The 24,274-nt window shown below is 38.9% G+C and overlaps 1 protein-coding gene and 1 pseudogene across 2 annotated transcripts in view; one reads left to right on the top strand and one right to left on the bottom strand.

Moving 5' to 3' along the window:
- The window catches only part of LOC149796314 (uncharacterized), a 57,504-nt gene extending 33,901 nt beyond the window's left edge, over positions 1-23,603 (bottom strand). Inside the window, exon 1 of one of the 2 annotated variants that reach the window (XM_089960960.1) lies at positions 23,455-23,603. In XM_089960960.1, coding sequence (XP_089817086.1) covers positions 23,455-23,457 — 3 coding nt within the window. In that variant the 5' untranslated portion in view covers positions 23,458-23,603. Of the gene's footprint in view, positions 1-17,796; positions 17,910-23,454 lie in introns of those variants that run through there. The other variant, XM_089960961.1, reaches the window with a different exon arrangement.
- On the top strand, positions 20,706-21,806 carry LOC149796315 (uncharacterized; annotated as a pseudogene).
- Positions 23,604-24,274: the final 671 nt, after the last annotated feature.

The raw sequence follows: 24,274 nt of genomic DNA, 5'->3' as shown, positions 1-24,274 counted from the left end.
TTGAATGTTTTTTTTCAAACATGAATACGAAAGACAAAAATACATAAAAGCCAAAGGCTTAAGTACAAGGATAAAAGGCACATGATAACGATGAACGTGGAATAAACACAAGTGTCTGTACAACAACCACATGTTTTGGGTAATGTTCTAACCAGTTCTATAGTAGGGGGTAAGGTCACACAAGTGTCCTCCCGAAAGGGTCTTTCAGGTCTGTCCACGACAGTCCTGTCCTGGGTGACGGGTTCTTCTGGCACCGTCACTAACACGGGTTGAAAAGTAACTTTTTTCCTTGAACAACTCTCGTGCATACTGGGCCACTTCTTGGGTCCAAGCCTCAAAACCCCATTCTTTCCAGGTACGGACATCTGTCCAATGGGGGTGTAAGTCACAAGCTACACACACATCGTCATACACGTCTTGGGTAGCTAAAAGTTGACGAATCTTTTTTTCCTGTTGAGGTTGAGAAGTATCCAGATGAAAACGCAAGGCTTTGAGCAAAAGGAGTTTTTCGTGACCATTTAAGGCCATGGAGGTGGTAAGTACTGATCGTAAAGAGTCCACAAAGAATCGGCTGGTAAACGAAATCCCAAAAAACAAGTCACTAAGACACACACCACTTGTCGTCCCAAATTGAATGGATAAAATTCTTGTAATAATTGATGGTAATGATCCACGGTTTGAATATGGTCATTGAGTTCCTTCCACGGAATCTGTTGGATTACATACGACATAAGTCGTGGCATAGCAGCCTGTTTTTATATTCTCTTTTTTTCGGAAGCAATACACGTACTTTCTAGCCAGTGATGTTCGTTTTCCAGTTGGGAATGTAAATCTTGCATACTGTAACCTGAACTTCAGATTTCGATTAGAAGTTTCCTCTTCCGCTAAGTAGATTCCACGTAACAAATGTTGGTAATCCTTTACCTCGTCTTCCTCAATGCGTTGCTCTAGGTGAATCTCGAAGTAACCAAAATGATGAACACGTGGATCATCGGGGGCCTGGAAGTATTGAACAAGGTCTGACCACTGAAACAATTTCTGACGAATCAGTTCTCTTATACCATTCAGGTACCAGTGCTTAAAGATCTGGTGACGTAACGGATGCAATTGTTCTTTACGTTTCACTTGTATTTTGATCAGTTCTCGGTAAATGCATTCTCTCAATTCCACAGGCAAGGCACGAATGTTCTCTAGCAAAGTATCCATGAATAGGTCATACTAAATCCTCTTTGGTCTGACACAAGAAATGTACTCTTTGCACAAACATGGTTTCACTTCAGTGTCGAATTTAAATCGTTGAGTCACTAATCTACACATTACAATTCGTTCAGAAGTTTCCTCTTTCACTAAGTTGACATTGTGTTCAAGATGTTGGTAATTCGTTAACTCTTCCTCTGGAATTCGATGCAGTACGTTTACAATGATGTAACTACAATCGTCCATACCAAACCAATCCTTTTTAAAACTAGAGGATCGTTGATCAATGTCTGTCCGATGGAACACTTTCAATTGAATCAATCCTTGTATAGCCTTCAGGTACCAGTGGTTCAAACACCGGTGACGTAACGGATGCAATTGTTCTTTACGTTTCACTTGTATTTTAACCAGCTCTCGGTAAATCCTTTCTCTCAACTCCACAGGCAAAGCACGAATGTTCTCTTGTAAAGTATTCATGAATAGGTCAGTCCGTACAATTCACGAAAGTAATCCACATAGTGAGTAATTTCTGACCACTGCCATTCAGGGTAACGTCCAAGAATGTCACTGAACTCTTTTGATGTAAACGGTCTAAAGCGATACAATAGGAGGAATGCACCCTTGACCCAAAGAAATCTAACACACTGGTTGACTTTTTTCACTTTCCTCTTATGAATTTCTCGACACAAAAATTCTACAGTGACCCACTGAGATTTCACTCTGGCAAACCCCTGCCAAACTTCGTTGTAAATCTTCTCTTGTAGTTCTTTAGGTAATGATTCAATATCGTTTTTGAAATGAAGTTTAAATACTGGTCTCGGTGATGTCCAACATTTGACTCCTAACCAATCTGGTTTCTTCTTCGTCAACGACATGGTAAGTTACTTCAATGTCTCAGTCCCACTAAGGGTAAGTAATGACAATTCGGTGACCATCGAGCATGTTCAACGTAGGCCGAATCTTGCGGTTCCCAGTGGTGAAGTGACACACCGCAACTGAAGCACTTGACTTTATCTCCTTCGCCCAAGTAGAAAAATCCGGCTCTGGCTAATTCTTCAGGGGTCGGTCCTCCCAGATACTTTGGCCATTTTCCTTTGAACGATTGAAGACGATTTTCAAAGTCGCAGTATTCCGACAAACGCACAGGAAACGAATATTCGTCTTTCACAGGTTCGTTTCGATGAGGGCTGAGTGACATGGGTAGGAGTTTGCTCAGGGCTGGATGACATCCGTAGGGGGGTAGACGTGAAGGTGAACATTCCCCTTTAAAACGAAACCCAGTAAAATGTCCAAGAGGACGAGCAGCATCGCTTTCGCATCCCTCAAGTTTGACACGCACAGCATCACTTTCCATGATAGGGGTAGGGGCACTAAAGTTCCCATGATGTTTTACGGCATCCCTCAGGTCACAAGGTACAGCATCGTATCCATCGCAAGGCTCACAATCGCACTCGTCTGCAAACTCCGTTACGCAATTACAATGGTAACCACATGGACAATCGCAGTTTCCTTCCGGACATTTTCCGTCGCAATGCATGGGTCTTATCCATCCAATATTAGTCACACTAGAGGAAGATACAACTTTTTTACAATCCCCAAACTGGAACGATGCCTCTTTCAAAGTATTCATCTTGTTCGCTCGGTCTTGGTAGTCACAATGAACTATCGATCTTGCCTAGGGTTCCTTTTTTATATACAGACCAATACCGACGTGACCGTACGGTAAGGTGAAATGATTGGGAAGTCGAACTCGCTTCTGGTATACAATTTGATAGACTTTTTCCAAGGGTCGACTGACGATGTGGTGAGTGGGTAAACGTACAATCTTGTTCGGTTGATAGGTGGTCACTTTAAAGTTTCCATCCTCTCCCGATTGCAAGGCTTCTTTCAATACCCCAAAGTTGACCACACGACTGGTACGATAATTCAGAGTCAGTCCTTTCATTTTGCACGTCGTGTGCACTTCTCCTTGTTTGTCACGGTATTCGTAGCCGTAATTTTTGGGACCGCCACTGACGAAACTTATAATCTTGTCGTCGGGATGCTCGTCTGTCCAGGCTCCTAAACGGTCTCCTTCGATGTTAGGGTGATGTTGAATCGGGTGATGGATGTAAATGCAACTGTCCGTGTCAAAGTACAGGACGCGTTCCCCTAACAGTTCTAAAGCTTCGTACAATTTTAAGCGAGCATGGGCTGTCACGTAAGCCGCAATGATGACATTTCCAAAAGGGTCGTCTTGTACAAAGTCCAGATCTTCTTCGTAATTGACCAAGATCAAATTCTCTCGAACGACGTCCACGTGTTTCATGTATTTGGTTTTGTCGTGAATCATCTGGAAGTAGCGGGAAGGTTCTGTCAAATATTCCGTCTTGGGTAAACACGGTCGTTGTGCCATTTTACCCCACAAGCAATTTAACATCACTTTGGTAAACGATCGCCTGCCTTCGTTTTTCTCGATGTGGTCTAAAGTGATGCCTTCTTGTTCGTAGTATTTCTCTTTGAATTTTATTTGGTCTTCGGGAGTGTGACACCAGGAAGGATAGCCGCTGGCTTCTTGCTTCAGTTTCAAAAAGGCATCCACGTAGTCTGCGAAAATGCCTTTCTGCGTGGGGTCACCCTTGTGGTATTGTTGTGTCTTGGGAAAGTGGCAAATTTCGTACACTTCTAACAGTTGGTATCCCATGTCCAGAGCTTTGAACAATTCTACGCTGACCCAGGTTCCCGTCAAGGCCCGTTCTTCCTGGCTGTGATGGCAAGGTTGGTCTTGGTTGCACGTTTCGGCACAAGTACGGCACAAGGGAAACATCAGTTTGCCTTGACAATGGTGAGGTAAGACAGGATGGTATAGGTTCGTGGGAGGCAAAACTTTACACTTGATCAAGCCTTCGTATTGTCGAATGTTTTTCAGGTCGATGTGTTACGTCAACAATTGCGGGTGCCCTACAGGAAAGCGACAATATTTGCACACGTAGGGATACAGCGAACACACGTCCAAGTATTTGATTTCTTCTCCTTTCTCTTCGTCGGCTTGGTACAGCAAACAGGTGGCATTGGTCCTTCCTCCGTACAAACTATCCCTCGGGTTCAGCGGGTCCATGAACTGGTAACTTTCCACGAGGCGTTTAAACTCGGGATCGGTTTTCATACGGTGATCGTACTCGTGTTCCCACATTTCCACCACTTGGTATCCTTGCTGTTCTAACTTTAGGCGCCGCTGACAAGTGTCCTGGTACAAGTCTTCCATGGTTCGTTGCAAAAACTGATTTTTAGTGCCACGGTCAGGGTAACAGACGGGACATCCGTGAAATAAGCAACCGTTAAACTCGTACACGATCTTGGGGTTTTCTAAGTCCCAGCCATCGACCGAATACGTTCCGATGGTCTTTTCGCCCCCTCCGTTGCGGGCATGCTGAATCCACTTGTCTTCCTTGTCGCACAAGTAATGAAACCAACGTAGGGCTTTGACCGAGTATTGACGTTTGACAAAGTGGGTCGTTTGAGGACTGATGACAGCCACGGTCTTTTCAGGCATGAATCGTTGTCGATACACTAAGGAACACGCTTTGGCAATGGTGCAAGCTTCTTTCAAAGGATCGACCCCTCCGTGTTCTATGAACAGTTCTCGAAATTTTCCACAGCAACGTCGTAAAATGTCCACGTCGGAACGACAATACTTTAACATTTCTTCCTGAAAGTCGAAAGGGTCCGAGGCGTGAGCCTGGTACCAAGCGTAGAAAGCTTCTCGTTGTTCGGTACGCATGTTGTCGGGGTCGTAATAGTGAGCCTCGGGCAAATGGGGTAGAACGGCGTGTTGATTGGCTTCCGTATTGAAAAAGTGTGGAAAGTACCCTTTAACCATTTCTGTCATTCCAAACGTTTTAGGCATTCGACTCAAAGGCATGGCCAAATAGCTCATCGAATCTTTAAACTGTACTTGTCCCACTTGCATGAAAATGATTTTGGCTCCGTTCAAAGTCACTTTAGGACGTTCGGTGCCTTGTTCCGTATAGTACCTCAAAAGAAACTGTCCATCGTATCCAGAGAAATTGTGAGCCATCACCGTGGCATGACGATGACAATCTCCGTAAAGTTCGATGTCCTCTTGGCTCCACGTCTTGTCGATGGGGTCTAAGACCCATTGGGCAAAATCGGCTAACGTGTTCGGTCCCCGAAAGATTTTTTCACGCCCTCCAGGAATCTTGCTACAGTGAGGGCAATGACTGAAGATAGGTTCTTGAATGCACTTCTCGCACGCTCGAGGAGCCACGCAGAAATTAGGAATGTGAATGCCGGTCTCTTGCATGCATTCGAAATCGAAAAAGATGAAATGGCCTTTCTTCTTGTGACCATCCTCTTTCTCTGGTGGGGGTTGGTATTTTTGCACGTAACATTGGTGTTCCAAGTCCACGATGTGGTGACAAATGTGACATTTTTTCTTTCCTCGACATACGTGTGCCTTGGTACTATTGGTACGTATGACTTGTTCACACGTAGGGCACAATCTCAAGAGTTGACAAGCATATTTCTTCTGTGAACCTTGCGTTTTCAGATGTTGTTGGTAACAGGTAGGGCTGACAAACGTGCGCAGACAAGTTGAACAAGGCACTGGTTCTTCGCTCAGACAGGATGAAGAGGCCAAACATCCTGAGCATTTCGATCCACAATGCTTGTGTTGCTCTCGATTATTATAACCATGGTCACATTTCTCACAGTAATAACCGTATCCCAGGAATCCGGTGATACTGGTAATGGTATCGAAATGGTCATCGTGATGATAAACATGAATGTATTTTCCGTCCTTAAAATCTTGCCCTCGAAACAACAGAGACCCGCGCACTTCTTGAGGGTGCACTTTCAAAGTGTATCGTGGAGCTAGGGCATCTTGCAATTTTTGCATCTCAGGAATGCCACAGGGTGTGTCTTTGGACATGCCAGCTTGTCGTAACAGGAGTTCTGCTTGACTTCGTTGTTTGGCTCGGTCCGATTGTCGAATGTTCTCCCAGTCTCTTTTCCATTCTGCCGTGTCGTTCTTGTTGGCATAGGTTCGTCCCACCACGATGGCACGGGCTAAACACATCTGGTCATGAGGATTGTGAATTTGGACAAGGCTACGCTTAATGCTGCGAAGGTCGTTCACCAAGAACATCTTTTTGCGTCCGGTCCCTTGAGGAGGAGAGACGTGGGTCATGTCCAATGTGGCTTTTCCATCGGTGATGTCAAACTGGTCATTAGATTGTTGCACGTGTTGAATCTTGTCCATGACTTTGGAAGCGGTCAATTCTGCAGGGGTGCTAAACTCGATCCAAACAGGGGATTTCAAACCGTCGTGTTGTATGGAAAGTCTCAAGCGGTCGTCTTCTTTGGGTTGACATTGTCGCTTGAGTGCAGTGAGCAGAGAATCCCACACTCCGGTGATGAACCCTTCTGCTTTCTCTAACGGTACTTCGGACTTGAAATCTTTAAACTTCACCGTGTATTTGTAAGCCGTGGTTCTAAATTTTCTAGAGGAGCGCTTTTCCGTCTCTCGAATGGAATAGTATTTTTCAGGGTTGACTAAGGGTGGTGAACTTGGTTTAGAGGTTTCAAATTCTGGTTCACTCATGTCCTCTTCAAAATCACTGGCATGAATTTGTGCCAAGATTTCAGCCCTGGTTCGAGGCGATAGATCACGTTTCTGCCTCTTACTTTCTTCTTCTTTCTTCTCGAATGAATGGGATCGTTTCATCTTGAAAGCAAAAAGTCAAATGACTCAAGTTCAAACACCATGAGCTACTTTATAGTCATAGCTGACCAGCGTATATAAAAGGGTGTGTGTCTTATCCTTTCACTATTCATTTCACTCTCAAGCCGAGCACAACGATGGAAGAGACTAACCAGATGGAACGTTTCGTCAGAGCTTTGCGAGGGGTCATTAGAAAATTCTCTTCAGACCAGCCCAAGGACTACTCTCCTTCCTTTCGAGATAAAAGTCAAGATACTTGCTATATCTGTCAGAAGAAAGGGCATTGGTCTTCAAAGTGTCCAGACCGTCAAAAAAGAACAAAAACAGGGACTAAAAAAGACAAAAGTCAAGATACCTGTTATTATTGTAAAGAAAAAGGACATTGGTCTCCAGATTGCCCAAAAAAGAAACAAGAGGAGTCAGAAGAAAAGAAGGATTCTTTAGAAGAAGAGAGGGATTCTTCGGAAGAAGAGAGGGATTCTTCAGAGGAAGAAGAGAGGGATTCTTCAGAGGAAGAAGAGGAAGAAAAAAGACAATTCTATTTACAAGAGGCAAAGAAACAGGAGACGAAGAAAAGAAGAAGGGAAGAAAATGAGGAAAAGACGGTGAAGAAATTCAAAAAACAGAGAGACTAAACAAGGAGAAAGAAGAAGTCAATGAACTTTTTATTAAAGTGTTGTGTTGTGAATTGTGAATTGAATTGTAAAAAATGGATAAAAGAATAAATGAATGATATAAGGTAAGTGTCTTTGAGTTATGATTTTAAAATAAGAACGTACACTCACGCACTCATACACAGACACGTACTATAAGGGTAAAATGGGTGGGGTTTATTTTTGAGTTATTGGCAAATTGAAATTGTATTTCTTTTCGAGAAATGTGGGTGGCCCTGAAAAGGGCCTTTTTTCTTCATGGTGAAGGGGTGAGTTTAAGCAATCAACTTTAACTGCCTTATGCCTTTGCCACGGCAAGGCCTACTTCTGGACTGCGTAATGTTGATGATGATAATGATTGGGTTGAAATCACTAAGGGTGGTACGGTAGGCTTAGTCACAGGGTTGACGTGTTTAGCTCGGGAAGGTCGTATTCTCTTTGGTCGTGATAAAGAAGTCTGATACATTTGTTTCAGACTTCTTAACTCCGCTAAAATGTCCAACAGTACCGTGACCGTTTGATTTTCACCCTCTTGTTTCTTTGCTGCTACTTCTTCTTGCTGTTGTTGCTGTTGTTTTTTTCTTACCTCTTCTTCTTGTTGCTGTTGCTGTAGGAGAAAAGCCTGTTCCGCTTCGTTTTGTCGTTGTATAAATTTCTCCAATTCTTCTTTCTGTCCCTGTCTAAAATTCTCCACTTGCGGTAATGAAGAAGGTAACGAAGGTTCCGGAACAAATTCTTGCGAGGAAAGAAAATCCACAAAATCCCAATTCACCTCTTCTGAAAGTAAGTCCGGGTTCCCTTGGGCGGTGTCCCCTGCTTGTGCACCCCATTGGATCGTTTTCTGAGTTTCCGTCATGTTGAATCACTGTCGCATAGATTGACTGCACACAAGCGCTAGCGAATCTATATCGACTACGTGACGTCACAGACTGCTCTCTTCAGATTGGATGCGGGCTGACTGAATTCTGTAACGCGTGTTCGGATTGGTGAATGAACTCAATCTGTTTCAATCCTACCTCCGCCTATAAATAAGTGCAGTTCAGTGCATTGATTCACCTGTTCTCGTCGCTTCAAGATGTGGACTACAGTTGAGTCATCCACCCTTGTGTCTTCAATGATGTTTAGGACAGACATGCTCATGTATGTCCGATCCAAGTGGACCGTTGTCCACAGGACAAACACCAGCCTGTGGATACGTAGGATCTACGTCGAAAGACAAGGATGCCTGAAAAGAGTGCTAATTTACGGGCCAACAGTGAGACGCAGCCTAAGGACAAGAAGAAGACCAATGCGGTGCCCTTTATGTTAATTAATACATTAACATAAAACCCAAAGGCCCTTTTCAGGGCCTGCCATATTTCTCGAAAAGAGATAGTCTTTCCATTGCCTACCCCATTTTTTAAAATTTAAATTTTTTTTAAAAAAAAAAATAGAGACCCTCCCTGTTTCAATTTTACATAGACCCTATACAGTCCCAAGGGTTTTTGGCCATGTTAAATTTACATAGACCCTATATTGTCCCAGGGTTTTTGGCCATGTTAATTCCCATAGACCCTATATTGTCCCACGATTTTTGTCCATGTTAATTCCCATAGACCCTATATTGTCCCACGATTTTTCTCCATGTTAAATTTACATAGACCCTATATGTTCCCAGGGGTGTTTTTAATGATAAGTCCCATAGACCCTATAAGATCCCCATTCACTACTGATACATCACATTGACAAAACTCTTATATTGTCGCTTAGACAATTATATAAGTAAAAGTAGGGTATTATACCATGTACGCTAAGTACTAATTAAGTTGGTTAGTTAGGTTTAGGACAATTTTCTATATTCTACTCATGATTGCGTGACTCTAATTACAATTGTGGTTTACACAAAACTGGTTGTAAGGAATTCCAATATTCTTAAAACTGGAAAGAATTTAATATAAAGTAGGCTATAGCGTTTTCAGGTACGTTCCGGCGACGTTTGGACCTCTCCTCCGTGTCCCTTTCCTCCCTGCCTGCTCGGGCATTTAAAGACGAATGTGTGGTCCGATTCCCACCCGATTCGGCCAATCAATCAGCACTCGAAAAGCGCATTAATGCGTTGGGGTTGGGGGCACTATTTCTCCATCTCGAAACAATCTAATATTCCCAAATGGGAAATAAATCAGTCGTGAATGCCCGAAAGGGTGACATACGACTTTAATCCAAATAGTTAGTTAGTTAGGCTAAATATGAACTGGCAAGAGTAAAATTAAAGTTCAAAAAGCAATTGGATCCCCTTATACCTACCCAGACATAATAGACAATATCAATCTAAATTTAACATTTTGTAACATCCTAAGTTTCCTTGAAACAACAGGACTAAAAAATAAAATATAAAACCCAACACTCCCTGTCAGGCATCTAGCACCTTATAACACACCATATCAAATTGCTAAACCTAACACACACACACACACACACACACACACATTAAACTAGGTTTTGTCTTCTCAAACACTCACAAAAATAACCTACACCCCTTATTAAAACAACATACAGTTAGTAACTAAAAATCAAGACAATGAATTCCATTCAATTACTTATATTTAGGGCACAGGTTAAAAAAACTAAAATTAAGGGACCGTAACGTCAGATGTCTTTGACATGTCTTAGCGACCCGAGTATTCGGCAAAGATATCTGTCTAATCTAAATAGATTTAGCCTGTAAATAAAATAACCCTACATTAATATTTGTAACCACAAGATAGGAAAATAATCAAAATAAAGGAAGAGGCAGGATAACAAAAGAAAAGTAAACAATAAAAATTTTAAATTAGGGAACATATAAGATCAGATGTCTTTGATATGTCTTAGCGACGCGAGTATTCGGGAGGGATATCTGTCTTTTCTAAATTTAAATAACCTGAAATAAAATAATCTTACATTAATAACTTAACCATAAAGATAGGAAAAGAATCGACATAAAGTAGGAGGTAGGCTGACCAAAAAAAGGTATATATATATGTGTGTTTGTGTGTGTGTATATATATATATATATATATATATATATATATATATATATATATATATATATATTTAAGAGAAAAAAATCTCATCTACCTGCTACTAACACTCTCGAACCTACCATGTTTCCTCTCTCATTACTAAAAGCATTAAACAACACAGAGCCTCTCTCATTTCAGCAAATATTCAGAACCTTTCGGAATCAAGCTCAATCATTCTAACTTCAAAATTAGTGCAAGACGACAACTTTAGATCAGCACCCTGGACTAGTCAACGGGCACCTTCATGTGGATCTACGCTTACCCTTCCGCCCACCCCCTCTTATGCCAAGACCAGACATAAAAAAAACAGTGTGCAATGCGCACATTAATATTTACCAATACAAATCATGAGTGAGTGTCGGTTCCTGTCCCATTCATCCCCACACATGTGCGTGTTGGGTCAATTCCCACACATAACAGACCAACATTCAGATGGGAAAATATGTCTCGCTAACTGACGGCTTAATTATCAGCACTTCTTGAGTGCATAAACGCCTGGGGGATGTGGCTCCAATTCCATTCCCCAGGAACAATTAGCACCCTGCTGTGCAGGAATAAACCAGAGGCACATGCACTCCGTACGAACGCCTCTATAATCTAAGAAATCAATGAATTAATCAGTCTGATCATCCATTGTTGACTAAAGGGTCTTACACTATATTCTATCCAAAAACAATGTGCCATAACACAAAAACTGGATAATAAACACCACCAAAAAACCATTAATCGAATTCTAACTTGAAGAACACTTTTATCCAGCAGTTTTGGAAAATACCAACTGATCAACACTGCTTGGGGCTCCAATTACCCTCACTGCCCATGCTCAGAGAATTTACAGCACGTCTTTAGTGTGTGCCATGAATACCAGGCATACAGGGAAACATTTACAACCCTACAGAAGTCTCCATCACATACCCGGATGTTTTGGAACATACCAATCTCAACCTAAACTTGACGTACAAAAACATTTTGTATTTTCTGAAAGCCCGAGGTAAAAGGAAAAATTTAATTGCAGCTTTTTCATCCTCCATTATAACAAGCTACATTGTTGCTAGTATTCCCCATTAGCCTTAACATTACCCTTTAGAAACCATATAACGTCCATGACAAGTTTTTACAAGCAATGCAATCAGTTAACAATTTCCATGCATTGAACTTAGTACAAGGAATGAAATATCATGATGAACAACCCTGTAAAAACACAGATGGAACAGTCCCATTTGTGAAGGGTGAGGAAATTCAGGCCGCATATGGCTTCGCTACGCCTGTGCGCGTACCTAGACCCGACACATGATGGACTATTTCCCCCATCTTCATATGTTTGACCCCTGACACAACTGGAAACCTGAAATAACTGTAGCCTTCTGTCCTCCATTATAACAGTCTCACTGTTGTTAGAAAACACCATTAGCCTGTCACTACCGTTCGGAAACATCTAACGCCCATAACAGGTTTATCCAAGGAATGCAGCTAGTTAAAAATCTCCATGTTGTTTAATTAATACAAGGGCTGAATCAGCATGTTGAACAGACCTTGTGAAAACACAGAGGGAACTTTCTCACCCATGCGACAGAGAAATCTAGCTGTTTTGCTAAACTTACTTTTCTTATCTCAGTCTAGTCATCTCAGACCAGTCGTCTCAGTCAAGGTGTCCACGTGCTCAGAACTACTTCCAAAAATAAAAAGAAACCCTTGTTGTCGTCTGCTTTGCAAGACGTAGTTGTTTTAAAATCGAACAACAAAAGCAACAAATATATAACAAAAACGTAGGAACTTAAGGTCAATCCATCTTTGAGAACGCACCATATAAAAATATTTCGATAGAGACAAAGATACCCACTCATACGATTTCGAGCTTTTTTTATTTTATTCTATATGTAGGCCTATCTCAGAACATTTAGGTCAGCACCATTAAATGTATCTAAAACTACCGAACAAGTTTTAAATACTTAAAAACAAAGTATATACTGTTCTCTCCATTTAATGACGCTGACCAGAAAATGTACTGTGCTAAAGATAGGATAAAATTCTCAATGCTGTGTGAAATGAACTATGACAGAAAACACTGATCAATGCAAATATACTATATACCTATACACTTCATAACCTCTCAACTCTCTTAACAACTACGGAACACTTCGTAACAGCCAGAAAAGTGTTATATAAAACATGCTTTTTTTCTAATTTTGTTAAGTATTTCCACTGTGCCCCGGTTGAATCCAAAATATACCTACAATATTTAATAACAAATAATACACTTACCAGCCAGAAGGAATAATGTATCTGTCAGCACATTAATCCATAAGCAAATTTCACTGTAGCACTTGCCATATTTCCTAGAGTCCGTATTTTTGTTGTTGTTGTTGTTGGGGGTGGGGGTCTATTATACACGGGGGTAATTTTACAATCAATATTATGGACAACACAAGTATGTCACACACAGTTTCACCTCCTCCAACGAAAAGAATAGTTATATTCGATAGTGACACAGATCTCTAATTACTCATGAATAATCTAAAGAAAGATGTTACTCTTCGTTACAGCTTGTACTAAGCATAACTACAGTAGAGCTGAGTAGCAATATCGTTTTATTATTTACAATATTACTTTTCAAAATTGGAAAAAATGAAAATAAAAATGTTTCTTGTAATAAACATTAATTATTTAATGTTAGTTTCATATAACATCCATATATTAAATGGGATAATACCTCATTACTACGCGACGTTTTATGCTGCTATTTTTCTTAGCTCACGCGTATAAATTGTGTACTTAGGACGTTACGGTCACACAACAGCCCTCATTAATATATTTATATTCATGCGCCGAATGTAAACATTGGACGAGAACACTAGTGAAGAATTATTTTTACTTTAAATGAAAATATTGGGTGAGAAAAATAATCTACGTTGGGGTTTGGACCGAGACAAGAAAATCCCAGTCGCGGGGTTATAAAATATGTCTCCCCACTTGGGCAAGCCTGGTGGGGAGACAAATAATATAACCCTTGACTGGGATTTTCTCTTCCGGTAGCCAAATTTGTTTCTGTTAACATTATCACTTATTGTTAATGGTATTATTATTTTTACACCAAACATATCTCTTAATAATACTACTGGTGCCCACTTTTTTCTGAAAGATAGAAAATAAATTGTCAAAGAATACGTGAACTTGAAATTTTAGCACATGGTTTTCCGCTAGGGTCAGTATTTGGACGGTCTTTTATACACGGGGATAATTTTGCAATCAATATTAAGGACAACACAAGTGTGTCACAAACAGTTTCACCTCCTCCAGAGAAAAGGAGATATATATATATATATATATATATATATATATATATATATATATATATATATATATATATATATATATATATATATATATATATATATATATACCATAGTAACACAGATCACCAATTACCCATTAATAATCTAATGCAACATGTTACTCTTTCTTACAGCTTGTACTAAGTATAACTACAGTAGAATACCCATTAATGTTTCATTATTTACAATATAGCTTTTCAAAATTGGAACTGATAAAAATAAAAGAGTCTCTTGTAATAAATATTATTTACTCTCAATTTTATATAACATCCATATATTAAATGTGATAATACCTTATTATTATGCCACGTTTTATGTTGTTATTTTTCTTTGCTGTGTAAACTGTGTACTTCGGATGCAAAGGACACAAGACAGCCCTCATTAACAAATGTGCATTAACGCGCCGCATGTAAACATTCGCACGTGAACTATATTACACGTAAAAGAGTCATTTTACGTTAAAGGCAAAATGTTGGGTGAGAAAAATAATCTACGTTACGGTTTGGACCGAGACAAGGAAATCCAATCGCTGGATTACATTATATGCCTCCCCACGAGACATGCCTCATGGGTATGATGCACCATACTAACCCCCACAATTAATTAATTAACCCTCGTATGAGGGTACTAAATGGTCGAGCATGCCATAGGGTGCACGCGACCTAAATTCAGTAGTAAGTAAGTACGTCACGCCATCCACTGTTGACTATTCAACTCGTAAAGATGTCTTCAAGACTAGCAAAGCTGAAAGAAGCACACGTCCATTTGAATCGTGTCAGGCAAAACCTGATGCCAAGACTGAAAAGATTGAAAATATGAGGATCTTGAAAGTGGCACAGGACCTGATAGAAGAGGCCTGTACATAAGAAATAAAGAAGCAAGGAGACTGGACCGACAAGTAGACTTCAGAAACAGCAGAGAGATCATCATCAGCAGTAGCAACAACAGCAACAATAACAGCATGAGGCAGACAGAGGCTTTGTTGACTGTAGCGTAGACACTAAAGAGTTCTCCTTCTCCTTCCGAAGAAGCAGATCCTATCATGTGTGAAACCTTCAGCCGGACGGGGACTCAATCTTAGATGATAAGCGATTGCCACAACCCAAAACAAACAACGCTATTCAGGGCTAACCAAAAGTCTAGACATACTACTGGTTAGCCAATTTTGTTGTTGTTGTATTTGTGTGTTGAAAGGTTAAAAAAATAAAAGTGTGTCAATAAACATGTCGTTTCTCTGGCATGTAAGATAGTGTGTGTGTGTGTGTTTGCATCTGTGTGTGTGTGTTTGTAAGTGATGGAATAGAAGTGTCCCTATACACACTTCGTTTCCCAGTCTTGTAAGATAGTCTATGTGTTTGTTTTATCTTTATGAGTGATAATAAAGTGTTTGTATGTACAAAAGTGAACGTGAATGTTTCTTTTAGGTCAGCTATTTCCAAATTTTTGGTGGTGACGTGGGTATTGTTAATTTTTTATGGGGGCGTTTTCCTTCACAGCCGCTTCAGAGATATAAAGTGGAGCGTTCGTCAGTCTAGCAACCGCTTTACCGTTTCTGGGCTTACAGCTTTTCTGTGGCATTTCGCGTCCGGCGGGTCCCTTGCCGCCTTACCTCGGCCGGACATCTTCATGAATTAAAAAGTGCGACACTCCTACATAAAGGCGATCAACTGAAAAACTCGACCTTTGAGACTTGACCAGTCGCGAAAGGACTAGTTGCGTAGGCGACTTAAATCCTTTAACTGATTGATTGAGTCTGGCTACCCATCTATGACGTATCAACAAGACAAAAAATAGCAGAATAGAAAAAACGTTTAGAACTCCAGATGTATATGGAATATGCCTGGTGAATCATGGATGAGCTGGCCATGGAGGCGGTCCACGAGAAAGCAAAAATTGAAGAGGAGGAGGAGAGGAAAAGAGAGAAGAGGAGAAGAAAAAGAAAGAAAGGACCCAACCTCGCCTCATGATTAGGCCTGAGTGTGAGATGAAGCATGAAGTCAGGACACAAACACTATCAATACTATCACCACCAACGCCACCACATCAGCCACAGCTGTATGGTGACTATAAACACTAACTCTTTTGCTGTCGGTGATTGTAGATGATGGTGTGTGTTTTAAATAAAGACGTTCCTTCTCCACTATATATTGATAGAAAGTACAGTTTGTTTTGTTAGTATTAGTGTGTTGTTTTGTATAAAATCTTAGTTTAGGTTAGCACTCAAATCACAGTGGGATTCTTTTGTATGTGATATGGGTAGCTGGTGAGAAGGGGTGTTTTCATTCACGTCCGTGTTTGAGGTATGTAAAACATAGCGTTCGTCACTGACGCCATTTAACACTGAATAACAAATATGACTTCTAACCACATGGACAAGATGATGAAGTTGCAAGAGATGATGGACGGTCTGGGAATGATGGAAGAGATGTTGGTCAGGTTGGGAGATGGATGTTATAACATCGAATCCGAATGGAGATCAATACATTTTTAAAAAGGCAAAGGAACTATTACGAAACCTGATCAAGGAGGAAAAGAGGAAAAGGATGACAAAGAGAAAAAAGAACAGACCAGAAGATGGAATGATAAGACTGAGAACGAAGAAAAAATCGAAAAAAGGAAGCAAGAGAAGGAAAATGAATTAAAAAAAAGAAGTAAGAGAAAAAGAAGAAACAGAACACAAACACTGTGATGGAGAAGGTGAGAAGTTGGTGCAAAAGAAGAAGGGAGGAGAGAAAATAGAAGACAGTTAATAGGCCCTTTTCTTGGCCATTCTAGTGCTTAGAGTCGCCGTCTCTTACCTAAAATGTTTTTCAGCCTGTTGTAAAGTTGTTTGTGAGGTAGATTTGTGTCGATCAATGTAAGTATGTCTCTGTCTCTGTCTCTAACCCCGTCTCTATGTCCATGTCTCCATGTCCGTCTCTATTTGTCCCTAGTGTAGCGCGTATTCAGGTCAGCCCCTTGCCACACTGTTCCACCCGATTGAGGTCAGCCACTTGAACATTATTGCCAGTGTCTAGTACCGTGAAGCCACCCACAGTCAGTTCCATTTGTCCGTATACAAGCCCAATATATTCCTTATGTTAACTGTCCCTTGTCCGCTTAGCGACCCACAATGTTAAATTCCCGTTATGTCCATAAACTGAAGTGATCCTTTCTAATCACATAACTCCCATTGTCCGTGTTTCGCCCCCTACACTATTAATGTACCAACTTTCAGTTTTACAGACCGGATGTGGAATCCGATTCATAAAGCCTGGTGGCAGACTATACCAAGATCGTGACTTTTTGCGGTGCAGTCGTTAACATGCAGATAACTATTAATGAATAATAACAAAGAACACAAAACCTTAGAAGAAAACAAATACAATATATAAAAAAGTTTCCAATGAAATTCGTAATTGTATGAACCAGACTTTTCTTGATATTGACCAGTGCACGTTTGCACATCTTCGCAGTTCTTACACACGTAGAGATTTGGTCGCATGATGAAAGTAAAACATACTATAACCATTAACTGCTTTAACTGCCACACCACCGAAGATCTACACCACGTATTCAATATATGCCCAAAATATCAACCCGCTCGGAACATATTTATCAAAAACCAAAAAGAGATTGGATCACCACACACATACCCAGAGTTACTTATGGACTCTAATAAAAATAAACAATCAGCATATAAAAATATAAATAAATTCATAGACTCAGCAGGACTTAGGAACAAAATATAAATACTATCCCCACAAAACCAAAAGACCCAGTAACTAGCTAAATAAATTTAGAAGCCACCACATAAAAAACCATAACATATCATTCAATTTTATAAAAATATTAATAAATAATTCACTTACGAAGCACCTATAAAAAACTAAGGAAACCGCAAAATCGGATGTCCTAGATGTCCTTAACGAACCGAGTAATCAGCTAGGATTCCTCTCCTAGATGTCCTTAACGAACCGTGTAATCGGCTAGGACTCCGGTCTCTTGCTAAATAAAGTATAAATAACATTCAATCTCTAAAAAACATCCATTAATAAATAACTTAAAGAGGTAATATCTAAAAACTTATAAATAACATAACGTAGGAAACACACCCTAAACACCTGGACTAGTAATTCCATAATAACCTTGAAAATCTCTCTTCATACATGATATCTACTAAGAACCTCTATCAACAGCATAGAACATCCCACCGCCTTTTAGAACATTTTAAAGAAAAAAAAAACAAAAAAAAAAAACAAAAAAACAGGCAAATGCGACAAGAAACCAGCGATGTAAAGCAAGCAGGACCCTTCCCGAGCTCTCCTTCCCACTAATGACAGCCAACCATTCAACTGTAGGGACCTTTATGGACCCACAGATTGAGGCCAAACTATCAGGGTTCCTTGAATCCATAAAAGCCTGGGGGAGGTGGCACCATCCCCTTCCCCAGGAACAACTAGCAGGCTGCGGTGCAGTCAGAAAAAAGTGGCACATGCACAATTGTGCGAACGCTACTATAATTAAACTCAACAACAACAACAAAAGAGATATTACCTAAATTAAAGCAATATCATAGTAATATTTATAAGGACGAAATTAAGTCTGTATATAATCTAATGAATGACGACAGTATAGTGATTAAAAAAGATGATAAGCCAAACACTATTATTATTATGAACCAAGATGATTATGTTAAAGAAGTGGAACGTTAATTAGAAATTAAATAAAAAATTTCAACATGCATTAATGAGATCGCTAAAAATAATAATTCCGTATGTGAGGAATTTGATACTTTCCCTCTTAACATACGTACACCTCAAAAATAATAATTCCGTACTTGAGGAATTTGATACTTTCCATCTTCACATACGTACACCTCAATTCTACATATACCCAAAACTCATACAAATCCTGGCCATAATTTACCTTAAAATTTTCCAGGACGACCTATTATATAAGGTTGTAATTCATATACTGAAAACCTATCCAAATTTATTGACAGTGCTTTACAACCTTTAATGAACTCACTTCCTTCACACATTAAAGGTACAACTACTTTCATTAAAAGGTCGAAGTCTATTCCACATCTACCTGATAATTTCAATTCTGGTATCATTAGATGTAACATCACTATATACCAACATTCCGTATGCAGATGGTATTGAAGCGTGCAAATATTTTCTTGATAACAATCGTAATAATAGCACACTATCTAGGGAAGATATTTGTAAATAATAAAAACTTATCTTGGAAAATAATTATTTTCAATTTAATAATACGAATTACATACAGATAACGGGTATTAATATGGCTCCTATATACTCTTCCCTTTCATGTGTGAATTAGAAAAGGGTTTTATTCAAAAAGAAAACTTTAATCCATCTCTTTGGTTCAGATTTTTAGATGACAAATATATCATATGGAAGCATTCAACTGAAAAGCTGAAAAAAATTATTGATATACAATAGCCGAGTCGATATCGACAGAAGCAGCTTGTCGGAGGAAAATGGCGGACGTAAACAGTGCCTGGAGGTGTGTATAATAGCGCTCGCTGATTGGTCAATCGAGCAGAATGATTGACAACTGGCCATATGTCAATTATACCATTTCCACAATAAAGTATCCTCAATTAAGCGTTTTTCTTTTTCCACACTTATCCAAAAATACAACAAATAGCATGGCCGCAGCATTCATCTCTAATTTGTTATCAGATCTTGTTAACACAATTCCACTACCATTCACGCCTTCTCCAGACTCCAATGGTACTGTACTTGCAAATAAAGGTCAAGGGCCAATAGCCAGCATTGACTATTTTAGTTCTCCCAAAATGGTGGAAACAACTCATAGAAAATGTTATGCTAAACACAGTTTGTTACCCTTCTATGGAACCGCGTGCACCAATACTATCAACACGAAAGCAACTATAAATTATTCCAGGTCATATCAACTAATTTCTAAACTAGTAAAATTAAATACTTACTAAATTGGGACAATTAAAAAAAAGAACCAAACTCCTAATTGAAATTTAATATATGTTTTATGTATCTTTCTGGGGTTATCAAAAATGTATATGAAAGAGTGTTAAAACAATAGTCAGCTGACAAATATTCTTTAGTCCACATATTAAGGCATCTAGAATGTTTTCCACTGCAGATTATTGTAATGGATTTTACTTTAAGATTTATTACATTTTTTTTGTGCATCATTATACCTCATTGTCACAATTATAATAATTCATGTGAAAGAGAAATGATGATTTTTTTCTCTCAAATAAATTAACACAAGCAACATGAAAACTGTCAAGAAAAATAACATCTTTCTGGTGAATGTTACCTACAACAATAAAGACAAGAAATACAGGACTTAATTTTATTTTTAGCAATGCCAAATAGGTATAGAACGGAATAACTTCAATTTGCTGTGTCATCGGTAAAGTAGAAAAGGCTGTCAGTTTCAAAAGCATCTAGGGAATTCCAAGTCCCTAGAAAAACTGTAGAAGACCAGGTCAAGGGGAAGGTACAAGAAAAGGCCCCTGGAAGAAGTTAACAAAAAATGAAGAATCAACCATGGTCAAGATATGAAGTTTTCGGCACAACAAGGTTTTCCGCTGCCCAGAAAAAATTACCAGGCAATATGTAATTACCATCATGGAGCAAAGTGGGCGCCATTCTCCATTTAACATGAAAATAGTTCCAGCGACAAATGGTTCCGAACATTTTTAAGAGACATCCTGATCTATCAGAGAAACATGCTGAGCCACAGGAACAGTATGTCAAACATGCATGTGATGACTCAATACTTCACTCTTCTTGAAGACACACTACACATGTTAGGATTAGACAACAAAACCACGTCAGATTTTCAACTGCGATGAAACAGGATTTAGTGGAAAAGAAAAAACTAGTCAGAAAGTTATTGGTATCAAAGGCAAACAGTTACCAACAATCTGTCACAACATCCGGTCACATCACTGCACATTTATGCATATCTGCAAGTGGAAATATTCTTCCATTCTTTTTGATTTTTGAAAGATGTTTACCCCATTTGGCTTATAAGGAAGGTGTTCCGGGTTCCTGGTTATTTGGATACTCTGCTAATGGGTATATGGATGAAACACTCTTCACTCATTGGTTTAAGGAAAAACAATTAAGTCCGATTAGCAAGACCCGTGCTACTTATCATGGGCAATTATGACAGCAACATAAGTCTAGATGTCATCAAGCTTGCACGAGACAATCAAATTGAATTATTGGGGTAGCCACTACCCACCACCCACATTCTACAACCATTAGATGTGCTAATCATTGGTCCACTGAAAGCAAAATTCACCTCAATTGCAGTTAACCTTGGCTACATCAACAAGAATCAAATATTAAATAAAGCCAAGTTTCCAGCAATGCTGTCTTATGCCTTTGATCAGTTTATCACTTATCAGGTCAAAGAAGCATTTAGAAAAATTGGTATTCACCCATGGAATCCTGACGCTATTGACAGGACACAGCTTGTCAATAGCCATTTGAAAATGGTGATTTGTCAGCCAGTTCCATCATGTGAACCATCCACATCAGCAAAACCATCATCTGATGAAGAATTAAAGGTATCAAAATCAGTCTGTCCAACATGTGGTAGTTACATTGGAGTAAATCCTTTGGTAGCAGAAGGCCTTATACCTCAACACTTATCTAACATCTTCCCAGCAGTGCCTGTTAAACCGCAAGTTAGAAGAGCAAAACTGGTGTTACATTCAAGAGTACTAACATGTGGCGATTTTAACAGGAAGTTAGAGGAAAAAGCAACAGAGGATAAGAAAAAGCAAGAACTAAAAGTAGGGCGTTATGAAGGGCAGATTAGAGAAGAAAGCACAGCTGAAAGAGAATAAAGCGAATATGGAAAGAAGGAAAGAAAAAGAAATATAGTTCTTATTCATATATATGTGGTGTGTGTAAGTCTTCTGATCCACCAGTGGAAGAGTCTGATGATGAGAATGTTGAAGATGAGGCTAAGGATATATTCTGGGTTCAGTGTGGCAAGTGTCCACAATGGTACCACAAATCCTGTGTTGGAATATATATTCATGAAGAGGGTAACATTGGCAAAGATGACACAGATTCCATCTCCAGTCTCTGCCTGAACAATGAATAATAGTTAAATTATTGTTAATAAATAAATCAGTTATACATTTTGTAATGCTACAAAAATGACAATTTATAATAATTTCTTTAATAATGTGTGGCTTTTATTTATTTTTTCTTTTCCAAAATCAGATGAAACAGAATTCATCAGCATCCTGTGCCTGATTAATTAAAACTAGTTTTATTAGTGACAATAACTGAATCAGTAATAAATTATTTATGATACAATAATGACAATTTATAATAATTGGTTTACTAGTGTTTTATTATTACATATTTTCTCCAAAATATTATGAAAATATTAAATTAATTTTATTCGACTCATGTTTTTAATTATGTATTTACTTTCATGGTTTGCTTGTCAATATTTTTTATAATTAATAGTTACACAGCAAGCTAATTACACAAAAATGGTGTAAAAAAACGATGCGACTAACAATCTCGTTGTTCATCGTGTAATGAAAACAGACGAATTCTCGGCAAAAAAACAAAACCGCATGCTACATATCTAATTATACGTGAAGATAATATCTTTGACTCCTTAAACTTCATTATTTCCAGATATTTATTAAAACTGAAGAGAAGTAGACATTAATGTAACATTTAAATGTCACATAATGTTTAAAAAAATCCCGTTTGTTTTCAACCGGTGAGGAAGTAAAATTACATTCATTCTTATCATAATTCGTAACTGGTAAAGAACATTAATTTGAATTGCAAAGCAACACAAATTAAAAATTAATTAATCAGAAATAACTATAGTTTCATTTAATGAAAGTGAACATATAATCTAATAATCTTGTGTGAGTAGATCATTAATTTTCAACATGTGGCGACAATTGGTACTGACTCTTCCGTAAACACCAACACCGTTTTAATTAACGGTCCCCACGTAACCGTTCATGCTGCTGATTTCACATTTAACGCAAGGAAAAATATTGTTCAAGGCCCTGCGTTTATGTATTCTACTGCCAAGGAGCAAGTTCACGTCAGTAGTGGATGATTAAAAAAATAAAACAGGAAAAAGTGGCGAGAATTGGTCTTCAAACAGTAGACATCCTAGCGATATGACTGAAAAATTGTTAAAACTACATTACAAATCCAAATCACACACACACACACACACACACACACACACAAAAGGTGACTGACCGACCAACACAAATGGAGAGGGAGAGCCGTATCTTTAAAACAAATTGCTATAGGTATTAAAAAGAAAAACAAAACGACTCAATGAACATAGTAGAGAGAGAGAGAGAGAGAGAGAGAGAGAGAGAGAGAGAGAGAGAGAGAGAGCGTGTGTGTCTCTGTGTACCATCTAGTAAAGGAATTTATAATACGGCCCTCACGTCACATAAGCCTTGTACAACTCTATCATGGAAAGTGTATACTTACCATTTATGAGTTCTTGCAGCTTACTTGGTATAAATTACAGATTTTCAGATAGCTCAGATTCTTTTTTTCTCAGACTCCACTGATTTTCACGTATTTTTGTTCCTTGTGATCCACAAATGTTAGATCTTCGACGAAAATTTCGTTTTCAGCGTTCTAATGACATTTTATCAAATTACGTCATGACGTCGTTACGTGGCTGTGACGTCACAGGGACACGAATTTGAACTCATTGGCATCGTACCATCCAATGATAGAGCAAACACACTGCGGGGAACCTAAACCACAATGCACGTCAGTACGACGATTCCCTAAACTGCTCTTACTGTGGGGAACCCGTACCCAAAGCGTGCGAGGTTTACGATTTCCGGAACTGCTATTACAGCAGGGAACCTATACCAAAGGTCTGTCAATATTACAAACCAAGAAAAATGCATCTACAATAGAAAAACCCCCAAAATAAAACAACAATAAACCTTCCATACTTGCTTGCCAAGTTTTGGCTTGGTGTTAGTTATTCATGTCACAGAACTTCAAATTGCGCTTAAGTTCAGTCTGTGTTTAAAATCGTATGTTTTATAACTGATGCCTGTTCATTGTGTTTTCATTCTGACATGTCGTGGAATTTAGGTTTGAGCATGAGAACGTTTATGTAAAATTTTGATTTGTTATTATGGAATTCTCTGACAATTCAATTTGGCTTTGCAGGTTAATGCCGTTAAGGTCGTACTTAAAATATTTAAGTGAATGTAATTTAACTTATTTATCTTTCCAGTCCATGCAAATGTTCACTTTTTATTATTTAATAGGTGTTAATTTTAAA

Source organism: Sinohyriopsis cumingii, chromosome 6, assembly GCF_028554795.1.
Source record: "Sinohyriopsis cumingii isolate HCF-2022 chromosome 6, ASM2855479v2, whole genome shotgun sequence".
Lineage (NCBI taxonomy): Eukaryota > Metazoa > Mollusca > Bivalvia > Unionida > Unionidae > Sinohyriopsis > Sinohyriopsis cumingii.
Note: the sequence above shows the minus strand (reverse complement) of the source record. Positions and strands in the feature narration are given on the sequence as shown.